This window comes from Dendroctonus ponderosae, unplaced genomic scaffold, assembly GCF_020466585.1.
Source record: "Dendroctonus ponderosae isolate FM_Combo_2020 unplaced genomic scaffold, Dpon_F_20191213v2 Dpon_F_20191213_5, whole genome shotgun sequence".
In the NCBI taxonomy this organism is placed as follows: Eukaryota; Metazoa; Arthropoda; class Insecta; order Coleoptera; family Curculionidae; genus Dendroctonus; species Dendroctonus ponderosae.
The window spans coordinates 10,248,404-10,269,179 of NW_026018715.1; the positions used below are offsets into that span (position 1 = coordinate 10,248,404).

Sequence of the window (20,776 nt, forward strand, 5' to 3'; positions counted from 1 at the left end):
TTTGCGAAATTGGCAAATAAATTAAAGCGAAAAATTATTGAAGTAGTAAGTGAAAGTTAAAAATCGGTATGTGAGAAAAAGTCGCACTTGTTGAAAATCTTTGCCAGAGGTTGGAAGCATTTTAAGCTCAATTCTAAGCTTCCGAATTCTGTCACTAAGAACCACCTGAATTTTCAATAAATACCATACATACTTTTCTACAAAAGACCAGTAAGTTTAGTAATTAATTAGTGAAAAAGTAAAGGAGAAATAGTTTCATTTGTTGAAAATACTCGCCAGTGGCCAGAGGAGCGTTAAGCTCAATTCTAAAGAGTCTAAAATCTGCGACGAAAAACTGCCTGAATTTCCTACAATTACAAATTTAGCCCTCAACTTACACAGTCAAGGAATTACCAATAAGTTTAGCAAATAACTTTAAACTAGTTTGCGAAATTGGCAAATAAATTAAAGCGAAAAATTATTGAAGTAGTAAGTGGAAGGCAAAAATCAGTAGGTGAAGAAAAGTCACACTTGTTGAAAATCTTCGCCAGAGGCTGGAAGCATTTCAAGCTCAATTCTAAAGCTTCCAAAACCTGTCACTAAGAACCACCTGAATTTTCTACAAATACACTACATACTTTTCTTCAAAAGACCAGTAACTTTAGCAATTAATTAGTGAAGAAGTAAAGAAGAAACAGTTTCATTTGTTTTTTTTTTTTAGTTTAGTTTAGCAATTAATTTTCAGCTAATTTCTGAAATTGCATGTTTTCAACTAGACAATGTGAATTGTTTTGTGTCGGTTTTTTTTTGGTGTTAAATCTGGAGCCATAATTCTTCGTTATTCCTCCAAGCAATAATAATTGCCTAATTTCCTAAACGAGTGGGAAACATCGAAGACCATATATCGCATGCAATCCGTGTCTGCACACGAAGCAACAACTTTTCGGGAATGATCACCGGTAAGAACCACTTAAGTATCACCAAAGTTCGCAGAACTGCCGAAGAACGTTTACATTAATAGAGTAATAAACCTCAGAAAAAGCCAAACGCAGTCTACAGCAAAAATTGGCTGATTTATTTACTAGGAGATAATGCGAAACAGTAGTTGTGTCGCAAACTCTCGTTACCCATTAATAATATAGGACAACTAGAAAACTAGAAACATTCCAACTTTAACCATATGATAGCAGCTTAAACACGGCAGGAAAATTAAACCGTTCTTGTCGTCAGAAAACTACGATCCATAAAGGAACGCTGGTTGCTTTAATTATTTAAATGGCACCGATTGCGGTCCGAGATAGAGAAAAACGTGCAAAAATCAAGATAACACTTATGTAGGGACTGAAAAGAGCGACGCTAAACAATGGCTCTCATAAACTATGCGTTTATAAATCAGTATTTGGGTAATTATTTATCAGTGCCGTAGAACTTTGATGATACTTATTTCCAGTTAAATTCCATTTCACTTTGATGAGATTATTTGCATCTAAAACTACAAAACATGCAAGCCGCTGTGGTATTTTAATTACTTCTATTTTGCAACGTTGCATGTGCGAACTCAATTACCTGGACGTCATGTGTATGTATGTGTAAAAATGCCCAAAGGATATGGCTTATCAAAATCATTAAATAAATGTCGCTTGAAAATGAGCAATAAAGGTGGATAATTAGTTGAATGTATCGACACTGCTAATGCATTTACAATTAGCTTCAGACTAAATTTTATTTAAGACTAATTTGCATCAGTACTATAAAGCTGGAAAGATTAGAAATTTGAAGTTATGAATCAAGCATATAAGGCCAAAGTTAAGCAGTAGTATTCTTACACACAACAAATTTGTCGCTGTTAAACCATCTAATTACAATATTTTCAGTAAGTTCCATTGGAGCGAAAAGTTGCTATTTTGTAAAAGTTTTCCTTTAGATATCACGGTTGTATCGCCAGCAAAGTAAAAACAAACATAATATATAAGTTGTCATAAGTATTGAGTAAATAAAGTTTTAGTAATTCAGAGTTGGAGGCTTGATGACATTTATATAGCGGTTATTTATCAAGCAGCAGCCAGAGACGCACAGTCGAACGCCTGTGTCAAGTCATAGAAGCAGGAGAAGCTCCAGAATGTAGGCCAACATCATATTCATCATTTATCAATCTTTTAAATCAAATCAAATTTTAAATCAAATTTAATCAAATCTGACTCATTTATAGCATTTGAGACGCAAGAAAACTTCTAAGCTCAAACTGTGCCTGATTGAATATATGATGTCTTTTGCATTGAGGAAATATGGAGAGAATCGCTTTTTGGTGATTTTTCTGTTGTTTTACAAATTTCTGTGACTGAGTGAAACCCCCGGAATTTTGGAAAAATTAAGGAAAATTGCATTTATTAGACATAAGTTTATCAACTTCAGTTCACTCAGAATCTTCTTCATCATCCAAAAAAAGCGAGCAAATAAATATCTCCTGGTTTTGTCCTGTTGGCTCAATATTGAAAGAGAAAACACGCACTAACAAAGTCGTTTTCGAGTTCATAAGGAAAGCTATAAGCAAATGGTCTCAAAATGGAACTTCAAACCCAACTGCGATCTTGCTTTCAAAAATTGGCGATTTCTAACGCAAAAAAACTTAATCTACCTAAAACTGATTAAATGTAAACTTATTACTCTCAAACTATCTTAACAAAATAATTATTTCGCTCATCTGGAGCCGGTTCTGTCTCCAGATTGATCTCATGTTTGTTAATTTTTAGCACTATTCACAGATTAAGCATTGAAAGTTCGAACATCAGTAATAGATATTCGAGGAAACGATAATATCTTGCGTCAAGCTATTTTATTTTTGTCAAAACATGGTTATTCTTAACATGATGATTGTGTATCTTCAAAAACTCATAGCTTTTTATACGAACCGTCCAGTTTTATGTTTAACCCCAAATTTGGAATTTTCGAGTATATCTAACATCGTTGGACTTTTGTCTACCCAAAATCAGATCACTGATTTACTTAGCTTTAAGCTTTAAAGTGATGTTAAAACATTTTAAATCGGCATAAAAATAAATAGGCTATTTGAACTGCTTTTTCGCACTTCTGTATCAAGAAATATCAACGAGCATCTCATGAAGCAAAAATCTAATATAAAAACATGTACATTTACCACGCTTAAACTATAACGTTTGGAACAAAAAATGTGCGAATTACAGTTGCTTCGTTCAACTTTAAACAATGATCAAATTTGAAAGCAAAAAAAAGTACGATTGTGAAAGTTAAATGCTCAAAAACTCCAAACAGAGTAACAAAAACAAGCCCGAACAAAAAACCGAGAGAATTGACTAAAAATTCACCGATTTCTACCAAGATTGTTGAAGCCAATGATCAGTGTGAAGCCGATTCAATCGACTTCGGAAGTTTTATAAACATTTCAAATCTCGTTAACGTGTTTTCAAACTATGGCTGTTTGTTGATTTTTATATTATTATTAAGTCGATATGATATATAACTTTCTTAAGAGCAAAGAAACAGATTAAGTAAATGTTGAAGAAATGAAGAGAAAATTGAAAATTAAATCGAAACAAACCGCAGATGATGAGGAAAGTAAACCAGAGCTAGAAGATAAAATAAAAATATTGCAATGAAGGCTAAAGGTTGATTCACACGGAACTGGTGAACATTGTATGAATATTGATTGTTAAAGGATGATTGGAAAAACTGGACCCACCTGAATATGAATAAAATCCATAGAAAGCTTCAGCAAACGTTATTAAAGTTCGTTTAAGCATTGACTGATTAATTCGCACTTTTAATAATTATTATCATCCACTATCGGCTAATGGCGTGTTAAGTAAGTTATAATTTGCGCACCATTCCGCAAAAATTACATTCAATCATATTCAACACTTGCAGATCGAGGCCAGTCTGATTTATAACATATTCTTCAAGTCCAGCGATAGTATCGTTTCTCTGTAATTTCGTTAATGAATCTCAGAAGAATCCCCACTTTATTTTCAAACCTACAATTATCAAGGCAAAAGAATGGCGGGACGCTCATTTATGATATATGAATTGTGTCTGAAGGTTCGTTTTTGAAGTTGTCTGCGATTTATTGTTTACTCTTACAATATGCCCTCTGAAGGCAGGTTCGAGCCGACATTTGAAACATGTTTACATAAGGAGTTGACGCAGGTGAATCCATCATGACGGCAGCGAATATTTTCCATTTAATAATGAAAATCTAATGCTCTCGAAACCGCCTTTATCGAGCTATGCGTGCCAGAAATTCAGTGATGATTTCCAGTTTGTTCACGTTTTTTGATAATGTGTTTTAATCAAAGATCGTTATTTTAGCTAACGAAATGTCGGACTATCACGCAAACTTTATTCCGAGCCGATGCGTAACCCCAGTTCACCCTTATTACGCCAAATCTGTTTCATTTGATTAAACCATGTTAGGGCAGATTAAGGGGTATTGCCAGTTGCACCAACAAAGGAAAAATATACTTTTACATTTTTTCTTTGCAATAAAATCAGACCGGGGAACTAACTAGGAAATCCTCAAAGAAATGGGGCTAAAAGTCTTGAATTATTTGAAGAATAGTTGAGTGTCTAGTTTTGCTGGTGAAATGCAGCTCAAGATTCTTCTCGCGATTGGTGCAGATTGCCATCGTCTTCATTGATAAGATTTATTGAGGACTGAACATACATTTTATGAACTGCCGCGATCTTAGATTACGAAACTGCACCCCATTATAAACAGATTGTTCTAATAAATTACTGGTAAATTCGGCATGGAAAAAGGGGCCAAAATACAGCTGAAAACTGAATACTTTTTTGTGAAAGTTCTAATTCAGCCAGCGTCTTTGTGCAGCAGCACTTTTGTGGCGGCCAATGCAAACCGATCGATCAAGCCGCCTGAATCGGCAAAAGAGCATCAGCACTCATCAATCCACAAACACAAAAACGTATCGATTAAACTAATCACAATCAATCAAAGCTAACAATGTGGTGACAATGCCAAGTGCCATTCGAACCCCTTATACCGTTTCTCATAAAAGGGGCACCCCTTTCGTGAGGGCATTTTGCAAATCGCTCTCAGCACGTGACTGAAGACGGGTCTGATCCAGCCTCTTCATGTCAGTTACAATACAGCGTCTCTGCAATTTGCAAATTAGCCAATTCTTGAATGGGGACGATTAACGGCTTTTTTCACTATTATCATTAAGGGGGATTTTTCTAGGCATTTCCTTCGGAACACCTGAAATGCTTTATCGGACAAAGTGAGTTTGATGGAAGCAAATAAACATCAACGCTCGAAGAATATAAAACATGCTCAATTTTTTTGTGTGAATTTGTGAACATTTTGGACTTTTTTCCTGGAGTTTTCTGGACTGATGTGGTTGATTTATGGAACAGAGGTTCATTCCAATCTTGCACAATGAATATCCTTTCTCTTATTCACAAAGGACTATTTTTGAGTCGTAAACTTTCCAAAATTCAATCAGGAAAACTCCTTCTTCTCCCCTTAAGAAACCTGATGAAAACAGTAACTTGAAGTGCACATCGGTTTTTAATAAACTTCTACTATTCATTTGTTCCCATATGGGGACGACACTGTACTTAGAACGCACGATAAAATTACCTTAGCCGCTTCCCGTCCTTGACCCTTATGGAATAATTTATGCTATAAAAGTCTACGTTTTTTATAACCACTGACTATTTCTAAGAGATCTGCTGATTTTACATTTTTTATAATTTATCTTTTTAGATTCGTTCTGTATGTATAGTTAATACATGAGCAACCTATCGACTTTGGCATCTGATGACTAAGGAAAAAACTTTTGTCTAGAAAAATCAAATTGATTATTTATTAGAAGCTTTCCCAGTATTTTCAGTTAGTTGGATCCAATATAATATTCCAGCAATTTATTATTCGTTTGACACCTTGATCATTCCACCGTAATTAAAGCATGCTCGATACAAATGGCCATTTAAGTTACGGCGGTAAAATTGAATAAAAACTACTACTCCACGATCTATTTAGTTATTAATTAAAGTATCAGTATAGTTGCAAATTAAATAATTAATACTTTGGCTCGAAATTATATGGTGGATGTGTGTGCGTACAACATACAAGATAAAAATCGTCCGCGATTAATTCAGATATTGCAATCACGTCTCTGGACTTAATTTATTTTTACTCTGCATTCATTATTATACTGAGCGCCAATCTCGCGAATTAATGCTTTTCCACCATTTTTATAGCGAAATTAATTACATTTTTCTTCGGCATGTTCGGCTAAACATATTTCCATTAGGAAACTTCGTAGGCGATTTTGATTGAATTTTTTTGCAAAAGACTAGAAGATTTTTCGCAGAAAATTTTTTTTGGGCATGTTCAGCTAAACACGTTTCCACTAGGCTAGTTTGATTAATATTTTTGCAAAAGACGTAGATTTTCTGCAAATATTTGTCCTTCATCAACTAATTTTCCACAGCAGGTTGTTTTTTTTTGGTGATTGGTGATGGAAAATCAATAAACCAATCACCAGGACCGTTGGATGATCCATCCTGGATTAACATGCACCAATAATTGCAATTTAAATCAACATTTATAAAAAGTAGTCTAAAGTTCGCATGTTCTCTTATAACATCGATACAAGCGTTCTTTCTTCAACCATGTATAAAGTCCAAGACTTTCACTTGCTGCTTATCCTTAGCGAGTTCTTACACTATTCCGACTGATTGTGCCCGTGTTCCAAACGACAGTCTAATTGGATGTCATTAGAAAAATGAGAAACTAACAAGCGCCTAGTTTTCTTTTGTCATGGAAAATATCCATTTATAACATAATTATCAACTCATTACACAAGCTATTACTTCTGATATTAATCTAATCTGTGTAATAGTTTTTATCCTTTTTGTTGCTTTGTTTGATGTCGTTAAGCTGTGTGATATCATTCAATTTGACTTCGACAAGGTAATAAAAATGGCATTTTACCAGGCTTGAAGGTGCCGGACAATGTTTCCATTAAGCGACCTGATCAATTTTTTACTTTGCCATTCAAAGTTGTTTATTTGGTGGCGATTGTTTCCACATTTCAAAGTTTGTAGCTGGCCAAATTGGACTCAAAATAATTAGCAATAACTTAGACTTAAACTGACAAAAAACTAAAATTGATTTGATTGAAATCGTAGAACTCAATTTTACTACTTTTAACTGGAAATATCTACTCTAAGAACAAAATCTGAATGAATGAATAACCGGATTTTGGATTTTCTATTCAAATTTGTGCTAGGAAACACAACCAAAGCCATTTGGAAATTTATTGATCTTGAATATTTGATGCAAAATATTTGAATTTTCAAGAACAAGATTGAAGAAAACGCAGCTCAATCTTGAAATTCCTTCCATGAAAGTTGAGATAATTGGACTTCAGATTATTGCAACCCAAAAATATGTGAGGTTGAGTTAGTTTGGGAAACCAGAAATTTCGATTATAAGCTGCAGAAAATCCGGATTTAATCTAAAATTTTCCTCTTGACCCAAAAATTTTTGGATTAAATTAGATTAGCAATAAAGTTCAATTTAACGATCATTGTTGATTATTATGATGACGATGCAAGATCTTCGTGCTTGTAAAAAATATTTTCCATCACGGCCTAAAGACCGGAAAATCAGCTAAAAAGTTGATAACCTCTACTGTTCAGAAATTCTTTTTATTTTGTGTTTTGCAAATTATTTTGCCCAAGTTTGTTTTGATGCATAAATGTTAAAATTTAAAAAATCAGTTTCGAGATTTTGGAAGTCACTTAAAATCAAGATTTTGATGATTGGAAGCCAACATTTTGTTTAAGTCACAAAATTCTTACCTCAACCCTGAACTTTTGGATTTCAAACCCGACGTTTTTTATTGAAAATTGAAAATTGAAAAATCAAAGAACATTTTTTATTCTAATTGGCAGCAAAAAAATACCAAATTTTGTCGTTTAATTCTCTCACTGCAAAATTTCATGATTATTAATTTGAACAAAACCTTCAAACAAATTTAACTCCTAATTTCCCGATAAAAATAGAAAATTTTGGTTTAAGTGGATTCCAAAAATTGAGGTTTTTGTTCGAAATTATGACGTAAATATTTCAAACAATTGGAAAAATTAAATTTAGCAAATTAGATTCTCAAATTTCCAACATAAATGAAAAAAAATTTTAATTGCCAGAAAAGTAAACCAACATTTTGTTGCTTCAATTGCTCATTATATCGCGTTAATTCAAAAATTTCTATTAAAGTTGTGAATTTTTTAAAATAATTTGCCAACAAAGTTTGGATAATTTTTCAGGTAACTGAGAGTAAAAATTTGGTTTCGCAATTTTATCGCTTATTGTCCTGCCTAAATAAAATCATCAAGATTTAAGTTGCAAATTTCGGTTTTCAACCCTAATTTTTTTAATATTGGTTACCTACTGGATTATTTTTTTAAATTTGAACGAACAAAACATTCAAGCAAATTTCACTTAATTTCCCGAAAAAAATAGTAAAATTTTGGTTTAAGTTGATTCCAAAAATTGCAGTTTTTATTTGAAATTATGCCATATTTGCACAAAAATAAAAACTTTTTGATTCATTCTGAGATTTTCCGCCTTTAATCCAGAAAATTGCGACTTGTGACTTGATCCATTTTTTAATTTGATCAAAAATTTGAATGTACGCAAGGAAATAAACCACTCGAAAACAGTTCGAATTCTTGTCTGGAACTTTTCGTCCTCAACCTGTAAATTTTCGACTTGAACTTGATAATTTTTTCATTTGAACATAAACTTCAAACAAGTTTTGGGTCAAATTCCCATTAAAAATCTGAAAATTTTGATTCAAATTGCTGTCAAAAATTCAACTTTGTACAAAATTTTCAAATACAAGATTGTAGGATTTTCATCCGAGGTTTTTAGTGGCAAAATCCGCTGTTTCCTTTTTCCACAACTTTTGAGTGTAAATTCAAAAATTTTATGTATCAAATTAGAAATTTCTAAGCTCAGATGAGCGTTTTCTGGGTTGAAATACGGATTTTTCGTGTTAAAGCTGAACCTTTTGCATCTACGCACGAACATACCTAACTGAAAAAGTTGTGACAAAATGATGACCTCCAAACTTCTGGAAAACTACGGAATTTTTGTTTTTACGTCGCGTTTGGAACCACAACTTTTTGATAGAAATTTTGAAATATACGGATAAAAAATTGTCTTAAAAACAAATATTTTTTGCATTTAAAAGTTTTTGAAAATAATAATCAATCGACTTAAGAAGAAATCTTTGAATTTTTTTCGGAAAAGTTGATAACTGCAAATTTGACGTACGCAATTTTTGAGTTGAGTTGCGATATACAGTTTTCGACTATACTCTATATCATACTTAAGTAAATTAAATTGTCTATGGGAAACTTGATTTTTTTGAATCTATGCACAAAAATGGAGGACTTAATTTCACAAACTACATTTTAAATTTAGTTTTTGCTCGTAAGGCTTAAATTTGGACCTTAAACACACTTCCTTCTGTACTATAACGGAATATTTGTCATATTATCGATTTAAAACTGGAAAAATGTGGCAGTGGAATTCATGAAAAGCGTCTCACTCACTCTGTACCTGTTCCAGCTGTGGCAATTGTAACATTAAGTGATAATAATAACAGATAATCGATCGTGCGACAATTGTGGAACTTTATTTAATTGTATCCCAATAATTATGCCGTTTCCTTGAACTTTTAACAGGAAAGCAGCAATAAAAAGTAAATTCATGCATTATTATAATTGTCGTTTCGTGATCTCTTAACTGAAATTATGGGGGCTGGTTGGAATTGTAGGAACGCACATACTTACTACATATCTGGAAACTGTTCTTGCGATGTTAAATTAATATTAGCTAAACGAGAATTTAAGTAATATTGATTTGTAATTATTGTGGTGTTTTCGTTGCCAATTAATGACACGCTACCGGACTTAATTGCGTTTAATTATCATTGCAAAATGCATTTTCAATATGCCAAATGATCTAGCAGCTCGTTAGCAGACAACGGTTAATTTGCTATTGCAAAAAACGCGAATGTAATGTCAACTCGGGGTAGATTTGCGTCCGAAACTGGTCCACATGCGAGAAAAAAGTCGCGATTGAACCGTCGAGCAAATCGATTAGGTCACAATGAAATTACAAAGGCAAAAAACGAGCGCAACCAAAAAGTATCCAATCAATTTTTCATCAAAAGCCCACGTTCACACGACGAGTCTTTTGAGTGTTCGGCGCACATTTTACAAAGAGCTATTTCGAAGTTGGGCCGCCATTGCCATCCACTTGCGGACTTCTATCTGTAATTAAATATCGCTACCCTATAATTATGGCCAGTAAATTTCTTTATGCGGGGGCCCTGATATAAGCGCAGCACATCTCCTAGTCCCATCTTTTTAGCCCCAAAAAAATATTATATTATAAAAAAATTGAGAAAATTAAGTTCGGGAGTTGGGCCCTCATGCGATGTCGCTTCTTACTGCTCAACTCAATGTTGATGCATGCTCAAGATTTTAATTGATTGTTGGATGCGAATTTGGGCAACATTTTCTAAATCATATATCAAAAACTAGATTAAGTTTAAATTATTTTATATTAGCCTATTGTAATGTTATCAGGCATTTCGAACGTTTTTTGTACAAGTCATTTTCTTCATATCAGTGAGGTTTTCTGTCTGCCGATGACTATTTTGTGACTGCTTTCTTTCTGGCAAGCGAAAGTTGAATTTCGTTGTAAATTTGCTCAATTATGGCTTATTTTATGGAAAATTGGCCGATATTTTAACGTAGGCAAGTTGATGGCTAATTTGTGTGTTGGGCTGCTAAAGCGTTTGGGTAACTTAAACAACCAAGTTCCAGCATCTGCTTTCCATTCTGTTTTCTGAAGATTGTAATTATCGAAAACATGTGGGTGACCTATATAAATTCTCGTAAAGAAACCCGTATATCAAAGCGAGCATATGTAGAAATTGAAACAATTATTCAACGAACGTTCGTTTCCTCATAATGTCTACCCTCATGCTGCAGCAGTAACCACGAAAAGAACCTCGGGGTCGGGTACTTAAATAGTAGGCATTTTTAATTCCTGCTTATTATAACTACCTGGATTATCTCCGGTTGGAAATGGCCCCAAGATATGGCAATCTATAATTTCATCTGTCTAATACCGATGCTAAACATCAGCGATCATATTTTTACGACCTCTGCGGCCCTTCGAACCCCTTGCTACACATATATCTTACTGACATTGACAAGAAAATCACTAAGCCAGACTCATCATTCTTGATTTCTTACAGAAACCTCACTTCATAAATCTCACTTCAAAGCCAGGGTAGTACTACGAAAGGAATGGGGAATAAATTCTAGTTAGCGAAATATTAAAGAGTAATCAATAATTAGTGAATAAACTGAAGAACTTGCGGCCAGTAGTTGAAAATTAGTGGTTTTTCTTAGAATAGTTGTTGCATGATTATAGGAATCCGGTAGCAGTCCGGTAGAAAAAAATTCTTCTGAGTCTTCGAATTCAAACGCTCCGATTTCTCGGACATTGAAGAACCAATTTATGGACCAACCAACTTACGATGCAAAATAATGCCAATTTGTTCAACAATTGCAGACGAAAGACCAAAGTTATTAGAAGATATCGCCAACAAAAAAATGACCTTCTTATGCACAAGACTGGTTGTTGGAGTATTAAAAAACGGACTATTTTCTGAAAATTCATCTTCCGTTTCTAAACACACTTTTTAAATTTTCTCATCACGTAAAGCTCTATGAAGATCCGCTTCAGCAACATCTCATTATTTGGGGAACCGCATAGTCTTTAATTTGCTGACGCCAAAATGCTTACTATTTTTTAAGCCATAAGAAACCTTCATAGGAATCGCTAAAATGTGTTATTCATACACCCAGAAGTAAAGAAAGATTACTAAAATCATACAGGAATACGTTGTTACATTGTTTCTATACCCTCAAAGAAATGTTTGTACAATTTTCCAATTTTGCATAGATTCTGATCCAGTTGAAGGTGACCCAAATTCGACTTTGTTGCTCCCGTTTTTTAACAAACAGAAAAAATTATATTTCTTTGTAACAGAAAAATTTGTATTTTCTCTTGTTCTTGCACATCAAGAGTTCAATATGATTCCAACTCTCAAAACCCACAGCACAGCTAATTAGTGTTCCATTATACCGGGCGAATGGGTGAGACCATGTATATAAAATATTATATAAAGTTTGAAGTTGAGTTCAGGTTGAAAAAAATCATAAGCAAACAAATAGTTTCTCTATTTGCCCCTTACTGTGTAAATCGGCCACAATTATACTCCTCAAGTAACAGACACTAATCTAGAGTGCCTCTGATGATGATGATGATCAAGCTATAAAATTTCACAGATTTTCATTGAATGAATTAGACTTATTTCAGCCATAAAAGTCTCGGTTGTTTTTCATTGATCGTTTCAAATCAAAACAAACGATGGGAAATTTTCATTCATAAAATCCAATGTTTATGCGCTCATGCCGTGGTTAACGTTTCAAGATATATTACTTCGATCCAATTAGTCGTTTGCATGCAAGATGTTAAACCGTAATTTTCAATGGGACAGAAAATAGAGAGCAAAAGCCCTGGAAATTGCCTTTAATCGAACTAGCTAAATGATTATTAAATCCGTGCCTGTTCCGTCCGACCTCCTCGCCGATATTTTTCATTAATTTACAACTTTTTATCTATATTTGCGAAGATAAATAACGAAAAAAAAGGAAAAAGGAATGGCCATAGGCCTGGGTTTAATTACAGTGCTATCTAATCGATATATCTCATTGGCGAAGGTGGTTATTAAAACCGCTTGTGTGCTGTACGGTAATTTGTAATAATTATTTTTAACTTAGCATTCGGAAGAAAATACGAGCTACAAGTTTTTCGGTCTGGAAATATGATAAATGCCTTTCGTGTCCCGGTATTGCTCTCCTAGCTTATATGCTCGTTTTCGTTAACAAACCCGTTTTCAACGGTAATTCCGTATTAAATTCCTTAGATTGAGCTCGGTTTTAATGAGCGTTTAGAAAGGCTCTTGAATGCTGAAAACCCTATAAAAGCAATTTCTTGATAAGCCCATTAAAACCGATATTAGATTTGTTAAGTTCCCAGCTAAACCATTTTTCAATAGTAAGACACTAACTTAAGCAACTCTTTGTATAATTGACAATTTAATGAAAAACAACGTCCAATTCCCAAGCCTTTTTAACATACTGCAGCAAAAAAATTGAAATTATAAAAAAGTAATTTAACATTTTTATAATTTTTGCCACGTTTCGTCTTTGTGAGTTTGTTGTTTTAAATCTAATAAAGATCGAAAAGAAATCCGGAAATTAATTCAATAAAAGAGTTTGTGATGTAATGGATTTGCTTTTACAATTTCTCATTTGTGGATAAAATCAAGCTATTTTCCAAATATTTTAGCTTTGTTATTGAAAAATTTGAACTAAAATGAAGATATTGATTCTGTTGACTTGCTGTTCCATGTGCATGCAAGACTTTCAAAATAATTTAAATCTTTCTCAATAATAGCAGTCGATGGAAAACTATTTCGGCTTCAATTTAAAATTATTTCGATAAGTTTTAAAGCAAATTTAATTTACTTTTTGAGGTGTTTTCATATGTTTTGTTATCCTGCTAAGCAGGTCGTCTTCTTCATCTCTATCTGCCCGTTGATACTATAAAGAAGATTTTCTGCTCATTTTCCGTCTGCTTTCAAAAGTAAAAATTCAATTCAAGAGCCAACAAAATGTTCAACCGTAAAGCTTTTTAAACCGACAAAGAAGCCAAGACGCTAAGCTGAGTATGTATATAAAAATACGTTCAATTATCGTCCGTATGTCGAAGTTTATGAAAAAGAAAATTACAAAACTAATTGGAAAAACAAATTAAATTTTAATTCATTTTTTAAGATTTACATAAATAGTTTTGAAACTTGAATCAATAACTACATTTTAATCGAAATTTTCGAAAAACAGTTTGATTTTATCCATCATTGAGATAATTTAACAGTAAATCCATTACATTACAAACTCTTTTATTGAATTTATTTAATTCTTTTCGAACTTTATTATATTTAAAACAGAAATTAGAATTTAGTTGTAAACTTACAAAGACAAACCCTGCTAAAAAGTTCCATTTCAAGTGCAAAAAATGTAATTCAAAAAACGTATGTGAATGGAAGAAAAGTTATAAATTTATGGGAAAACTTTATGCAAATAACTAAAAGACTCATTAATAATTAGAAATTACAATAGTGTATTTTACCAAGAAAACCTTTAAAAACCTTCTTAAATTCTCTAATTGAATAAAAATTGTTGTGTAGTATAATCTGCATTCAATTCTGCATATATCAGATTGCACATCAAAATGAAAATATTTTCAGTTTCAAACAGTACGATTTAAATTAATTAAACCTTTGAAAAATTGGCAAATAACGAAATATTCAGAACGATCATTCAGCATTTTACAGACGTGTGTTCGATCTTTTAAGTGAAAAACGCCTATTTTTACTTCCAATTCGTGATCCAAATTTGAAACAATTGAAGATAACAATATATAAAGTGCGACCTCAATCTTCATGAAGCGTCTTCACTGCTTTTTCAGAGAAAAATGATCAAGTTTCAAGCAACAAGAATCCTTATCGATCGAGCAGTTTACCCTATCCAATCCAAGGAAAAAAACAACGTACCGTGCTCGGAAAACTGAATAAACCGGAAAATGAGTTTCTGTTTTCGGAAACGCCCAGTCGGCGAGTTATTCCCAGCGATCCTTGCGATTAAACAAAATCCCATTGATCCACCTTAAAAGTGCCCCTGTTTTTTTACTTGAAGGTTCGCATGAGAGATAATAAGGGGAAGATTTTCGATTCGAAATGAATGGAAAATAAGGAGCCAGTGGGAGGATCCCGTAACTCGATCAGTACGCCGGAACTGGGAGTTCCCTGGAGCACGTGTGAGAATCAGACACCTGGATTTTAAATAGGAATGTGCTGGCTCTCGTTTCGATTTCATTCCGAGATTTATTCGATTCTTTTCTGCTATTTGAACGGTGGAAACATGGCGCGAACTAACCCTTCGAAGGTTTGAATTTTGGATTGTTTGCAAGGAATCAAATGTTCAAATAATTGCAAACTTACTTAATCTTAGGCGTAATTTCTATTGGAAAAACCTGTGGTCGCCTGCAGTAGCCATGCATCCGGGCAGCCATTTGTGGACAAATGCCTCCAATGTTCGCCGCGTATTTGTGGTTAGTTTTTAAATTGCGCGCTTCAAAACTTCGAGTGTTTACCAATGTCGAACACGCATAAAGCTTACCGCTGTTGTGGGCAGACTCTCAGAATCGGTAAAATCTTCGACGTAATGGACTCGTGGAGTCCGCCGTGTTTTGTTTGTAAGCAAGTTGGTTCTTCTGAAAAAGACAAAATCATGTTGTTGGGGAAAGTGGAAATAGTGAAAAATTGAGTAGCTGCTGATGATACCGTAGTACCTAATGATAAGGAACTACTAAGATGGTGTTTCAATTCCAAATCAAAATTAATTCCTGGGTTTCAGTCATTTATTGTCTCTATTTATCAATTAAAATACGTTTCGGTGTATTTTTCCACCATCATCAGTTTTTATGTGTAGAGCTGTTGGTGCAACGCTACACATAAGCTACACATAAGTTGTTGACTGCTCTCGTGTTAAATTTCCTAACAAACTTTCACAAAATTTGACTATTAATTTGCCGCTAAACTTGTTAGCAGTGAAATGAAAACTTTTCGCATGAAATGAAGACATAAGGATCGCACACACTCAAAAGTACCTGTAAAGCTGAAAGCAGTTTTCAGTGTGTGTGTGTAAAAGCATGAACTAAGTTGATAAAGTTCCCGTTCAATTAGGCGGCAATGTAACGGTTGTTATTTCCATAATAGATACGAAGCCCACTACATATTAATAACCCTTGGTGGAAGGGTCAGATCTAATCGGGGGCCCCGATAAAGCGAACAGAACGGGCGAACATATTTATATCAAATTGTAACAAAACGCATTGTATCTTCTCCATTCATTAATTTATAACCCAGATCTTATCTTGGAGTTGTATAAAGGTGGTCCTCGAGCCGGTATCGCTCCAATGAGGCCCCTTGGAGCGCGTGGGCGTGGTGCCCCATCAGAGCCCCGCAACAGCCGCCTGCGACGAGGTCGATAAGAGTACGCAGTCGGCCACTCGCACGCTGTTCCGGCTCATCGAAAAGACCCCCAAAAATCGGGATCACGCAGTAATTAGGGATCAAGTCGGGCAATTTTATTGTTCTGAAAGCCTAGTGTGACCGTCGTTTTTTTCTTTCTGGCTAACGGTTCCCCCATTGGTTGTTTAATGGTGATAATCCGCGTCGGGAATTATGAACTGTGCGTATTCGTACCAAATCCAGGCCACCTCGCCACAGGCTGCAACAGGCGCCGATTTTTTAGAGGTAAATACATTGTTTCCAATGCGAAATTTTCCCAGATTTTCCTCTGAGTCGGTAGTTTATGCACTCTCAATTCAAATGTTGAGTTTTTATATGCATAAAGTAGATACCCATGTTTTTTAGTAGATGCTTGATTTTCACTCAATAACATGTCGCAAAACGCAAAAATGAAACAAACATTTGCCGCTAGACAAGGAAACACCCCGTATATTATGAGATATGCCTCTTGTAGCTAATTCTCAGCTTTACTTACCTACCTACATAGTGTTTGTTCCATAAGTTATGACTTAAATTTCCTTTTATCAAAATTAAATCTTGCATCTATCGCCACATTTAAAACGGATTATTTTTTTTACAAATTTTGAAAATTAGTGAATACGGCTTTTAGCAGCGTGTTCGGAAATAACGTTCGAATATTTTGCAATGTTATTCACATACTTACTGCAAAGCTTTTATACACATACCTACCTACTGCAAACAGAGCTGTTTAAATGGTAAAATGTTTTTTTGATAAGTTTGCTCAAATCATTGTTCGGATGCATTATTTTCCAGAATTTTTTTTTACCCACTTAAGCACGTTTACTTTAAACCGCAAACATTTCCTCAATTCCCACTTTTCAGGAAATGCTGAATTTCATGGGTTCAGTGCAAACAGTTTAGGAAATATTGCATTAGAAAGTCTTTATCCGTCTCCCTCTAAAAGGTTATAGTCTCTTTAAAAGGCAGTTTTTAGAGCGCCTTTCTTAATATTTTAATCTCTAGAATCAATTTCCAGAATATCTTTATCCGCTGTATAAAAAAGGTGAGTCACTAACATACCAAAAAAACTATTTAAATCGAAAATTTTGAAAGGAATTCTCTGGAATTTCAATGTTTTATTTTGTAGCATAAAATAATGATAGAATAAATACATGATGATACAGACACGCGCAAAATCTTAATAGAAAAGAAAGAACATAATAATATTGTGGTTAATTAGTGACTGTGATGATAATCAGTAATTATTTAGTTTTGTGGGTTTTTCGGTCAATAGATGTTGGCAAAAAATTAAAACACTATTTTTTCATGGGCCGACGTTTCGACTATATTTAAGTCATCCTCAGGGCTCTGAAAAGGAAAACCGAAGGGTTTCAGCCTTGCGCTTATTGAAGTTGAAACATTTGAGTCAATGACAGTGTCGTCATTGATCTGAGGATAACTTAAATACAGTCGAAACGTTGGCCCATGAAAAAATAGTGTTTTAATTTTTTTGCCACCATCTATTGACCGAAAAAGCCACAAACCTAGATAATTACTGAACATAATAATATTTGGATTAAAATCCTGTTTTGGAATTGGCTATAGTTGAGCAAAATATCTTCTACTGTTTTATCTTGTTCGGATTGATCTTTTTCCAGGAAAATTAATTTTTACAAAGCCATGAACATTTACTTAGAACAGTAAACTTTTTCTCACTTCTCACTTTTAGTGAAGTGTTGGATTTCAAAATTTTAGTGCAAGCAGTTTAGAAAAAATTTTGCCATAAAAAGTCTTAAGAATTCTCCATTTTAGAGGTCACCGTCTTTTTAGTGTGTTAACTATTGTGATGTCTAAAATCAATTCCCAAAATATTGTTACTCTCTGTGTACTAGTAAGTACAAAGTTTGTTACTAACATGCAAAGTTACGCAAAATTCTAAACGCCCAAACACCAAAAAATTGGAAAAATCAAAGCAATCAACCCCGACATCGAATACAATACCAAAACATAAAATAATGAAAGTAACTAATAATTACTCATTTGAGCAACGAGTAGTTACTTTCTCAACCCCTCCAGAGTGCAGGCCTGCCAAATCTCCAGATCTGATACAACTAGATTTTGATTAGAAACTTGTCGCCCCGGAAATATTCATTATTTAACGGGTTCTTTGATGTGCCATGAAGATTCATAACTAATTTGCCCAAATTAACCGCACAAATTAAACCTTCAGAGGAAATTTTACAGCAATTTGCACGTTTTTATCTGTACCTAGTACCAACAATGAACATTATCAGGCATATAATGTTAACCTACATTTCCAATGACTGTAATTTTGCCTTATTACTTACACGTTCTCCGAGTAATCATTTTTTCTCAATTTCACCTCAAACCCGTTACTCAGTTACTCAATTTAAATACATCAAACCCGCTAATTTTTCCACATTAACACATCAACTTGCCGCGTTTATACAATCACGAACGATTCTGCGCTAATAATAATGATTTCGTCGGGACGATTATTTAATAGGCTCGTCATAAATATTAATAAAATTCGGAAAAATTGAAAAATGGTCGGCCGATATCCGTTTACTGGGGCCCAAGTGTGGTAGCTCAGCTTAAACACTGAGCAAATAGTGGATTTTGTATGGAAATTGCTGAGTACGGCCCCCGCTTCAGGCATACGCTATAAATTATTTAACGATATCGGAAGAAGGGTTTAGCGATTAGGTTTAATTGAACAATTTATATTGGAAATTGTACAACACTGTTATTCGAATAACGCTTTTATTTAACATCGAAATTATTCATGCGCTACTCTTAATAGTTGATCGGTTTCAATTCCTTTGCTGGTACTTTTGTCTCGTATTGTTTTCTAAGATACATCGCTTAATGGCTAGACTTGGTTCAATATTCTGGCGGGTTTCCGGAAGAATGGATGAAACGAGCCCAAAATCCATGTCGTTCTGGTTCATCAAGTCCAATAATCGAATGGATTTTACCGTCTTCGTACAGCATCGACTGTAATTACCAACAATTACCTAACTGAATAACTAGCGGTTTGTGACAGAAATTGGTGGTTCGAGCTTTATCGAATTACCGGTATTAGTAAACTTGCAGTAGATTTTTAATTTAAAGCACGTTTATCTTGTTGATATTGAGCGGAAGAACTGGAAACTGGCGAAAATGAAGTAGACAATTTGTTTTTTTTTGGACCAGAAAGAGTCTGAATAGGAAAGACCAAATTAGTTTTCGTTGGTAAACTGGGCAAATGGGTTTCTCGAAACCGCTTACTGTATGAAGTACAAGACACGAAAAAACGACATTCCATAATAATCGAATCATCTAATGGGCAAAAACTATACATTTCGGAAACGCTAGTCGATGGCGTTTTATGCTGCAGACAGTGGACAGCGGCTGCTTAGAAAGTTAGGTAGTTTGGAACGTAATGATGATGACTTTTATAATGACGATAATGCAGCCGAATAAGGCAGGCGCCGGCATATAATTGCGACTCAGTCCTGACAGCGGCCGATATTATAGATAAAGTTCTTTGATGCTGCCTGCTCTTTGCCTTCTTTCACTCTACTCATCAGCGATGATCTTGCGGAAATCGTATCGTAACAAAGGGTAGCGCAACCTAACGGTAGCGGCTGCTCATAAGGCGCTATTCGATATAATATTAATTGCATTCAGCATCTACCAATGTATACCGACCAGTTGGAGTTAATCAGAAAATTTCCCAAATTTACCGAAAATAATTGCCTGGTTTGGGTCCAGGGCGACAAAGGGACTGGACTGCAGCTTTGCCTCATAAACTCAGTTCTATACTGAGATGAAATGGTACAATAATTTTACCAAAGCTTGGGCAAAATAATAAGATATGCGATTTCCGGTTGAGTAGCGATCTGAGCATTTGAGCACGAGCTTGAAGTAGAAATTCTCTTCCCAGCTTTCGATATATTTCTTATTCGAGTCAGTTTGATTTCTGTTTTGTTATTAAATCGATAGAAGGAAATAGCGAAAAATGATGCAAATCATTACTACCAAACAGATCCTTTCATTGCAGACGCGGGAATAATGTCCCGAATCCATTGGGAATAGGGAACAATATTGGGGCCCATTTTTTTTATAACCTATATTAATTCTCTGCTGGGGTTAAACATGAATGGCAAGATTGTATCCTATGCTGATGACACAGCATTGATCTTTTCGGGGGTTTCGTGGGATGAGGTTAGAAGGAAGGCAATGGACGGGATGGATGTGGTAAAACAAGGGCTAGATTCACATAAATTATCACTAAATGTCACGAAAATACATTTTATCCCGTTTAGTATAACAAAGGCTAATAGGCCACATTTTAGCCTGGTTAGCCAAATAAACCCAGACCTTGAAATTAAGGCTGTGTCAAAGGTAAAATATCTAGGAATTATAGTGGACCAAAATTTGAAATGGATAGAACATGTACACTATTTGACAGGCAAAGTTCGAGGACTCATTCATAAGTTCTATGTTCTTCGAGATTT

At 34.4% G+C, this 20,776-nt stretch overlaps 1 protein-coding gene across 2 annotated transcripts in view; it reads left to right on the top strand.

Annotated features, from left to right (window-relative positions):
* The window catches only part of LOC109535232 (transcription factor Sp9), an 81,347-nt gene that overhangs the window by 30,092 nt on the left and 30,479 nt on the right, over positions 1-20,776 (top strand). Inside the window, exon 1 of one of the 2 annotated variants that reach the window (XM_019901113.2) lies at positions 16,264-16,517. The exons of the other annotated variant lie outside the window; for it this stretch is intronic. Coding sequence (XP_019756672.1) covers positions 16,446-16,517 — 72 coding nt within the window. The 5' untranslated portion in view covers positions 16,264-16,445. Of the gene's footprint in view, positions 1-16,263; positions 16,518-20,776 lie in introns of those variants that run through there. 2 annotated transcript variants of the gene reach the window in all.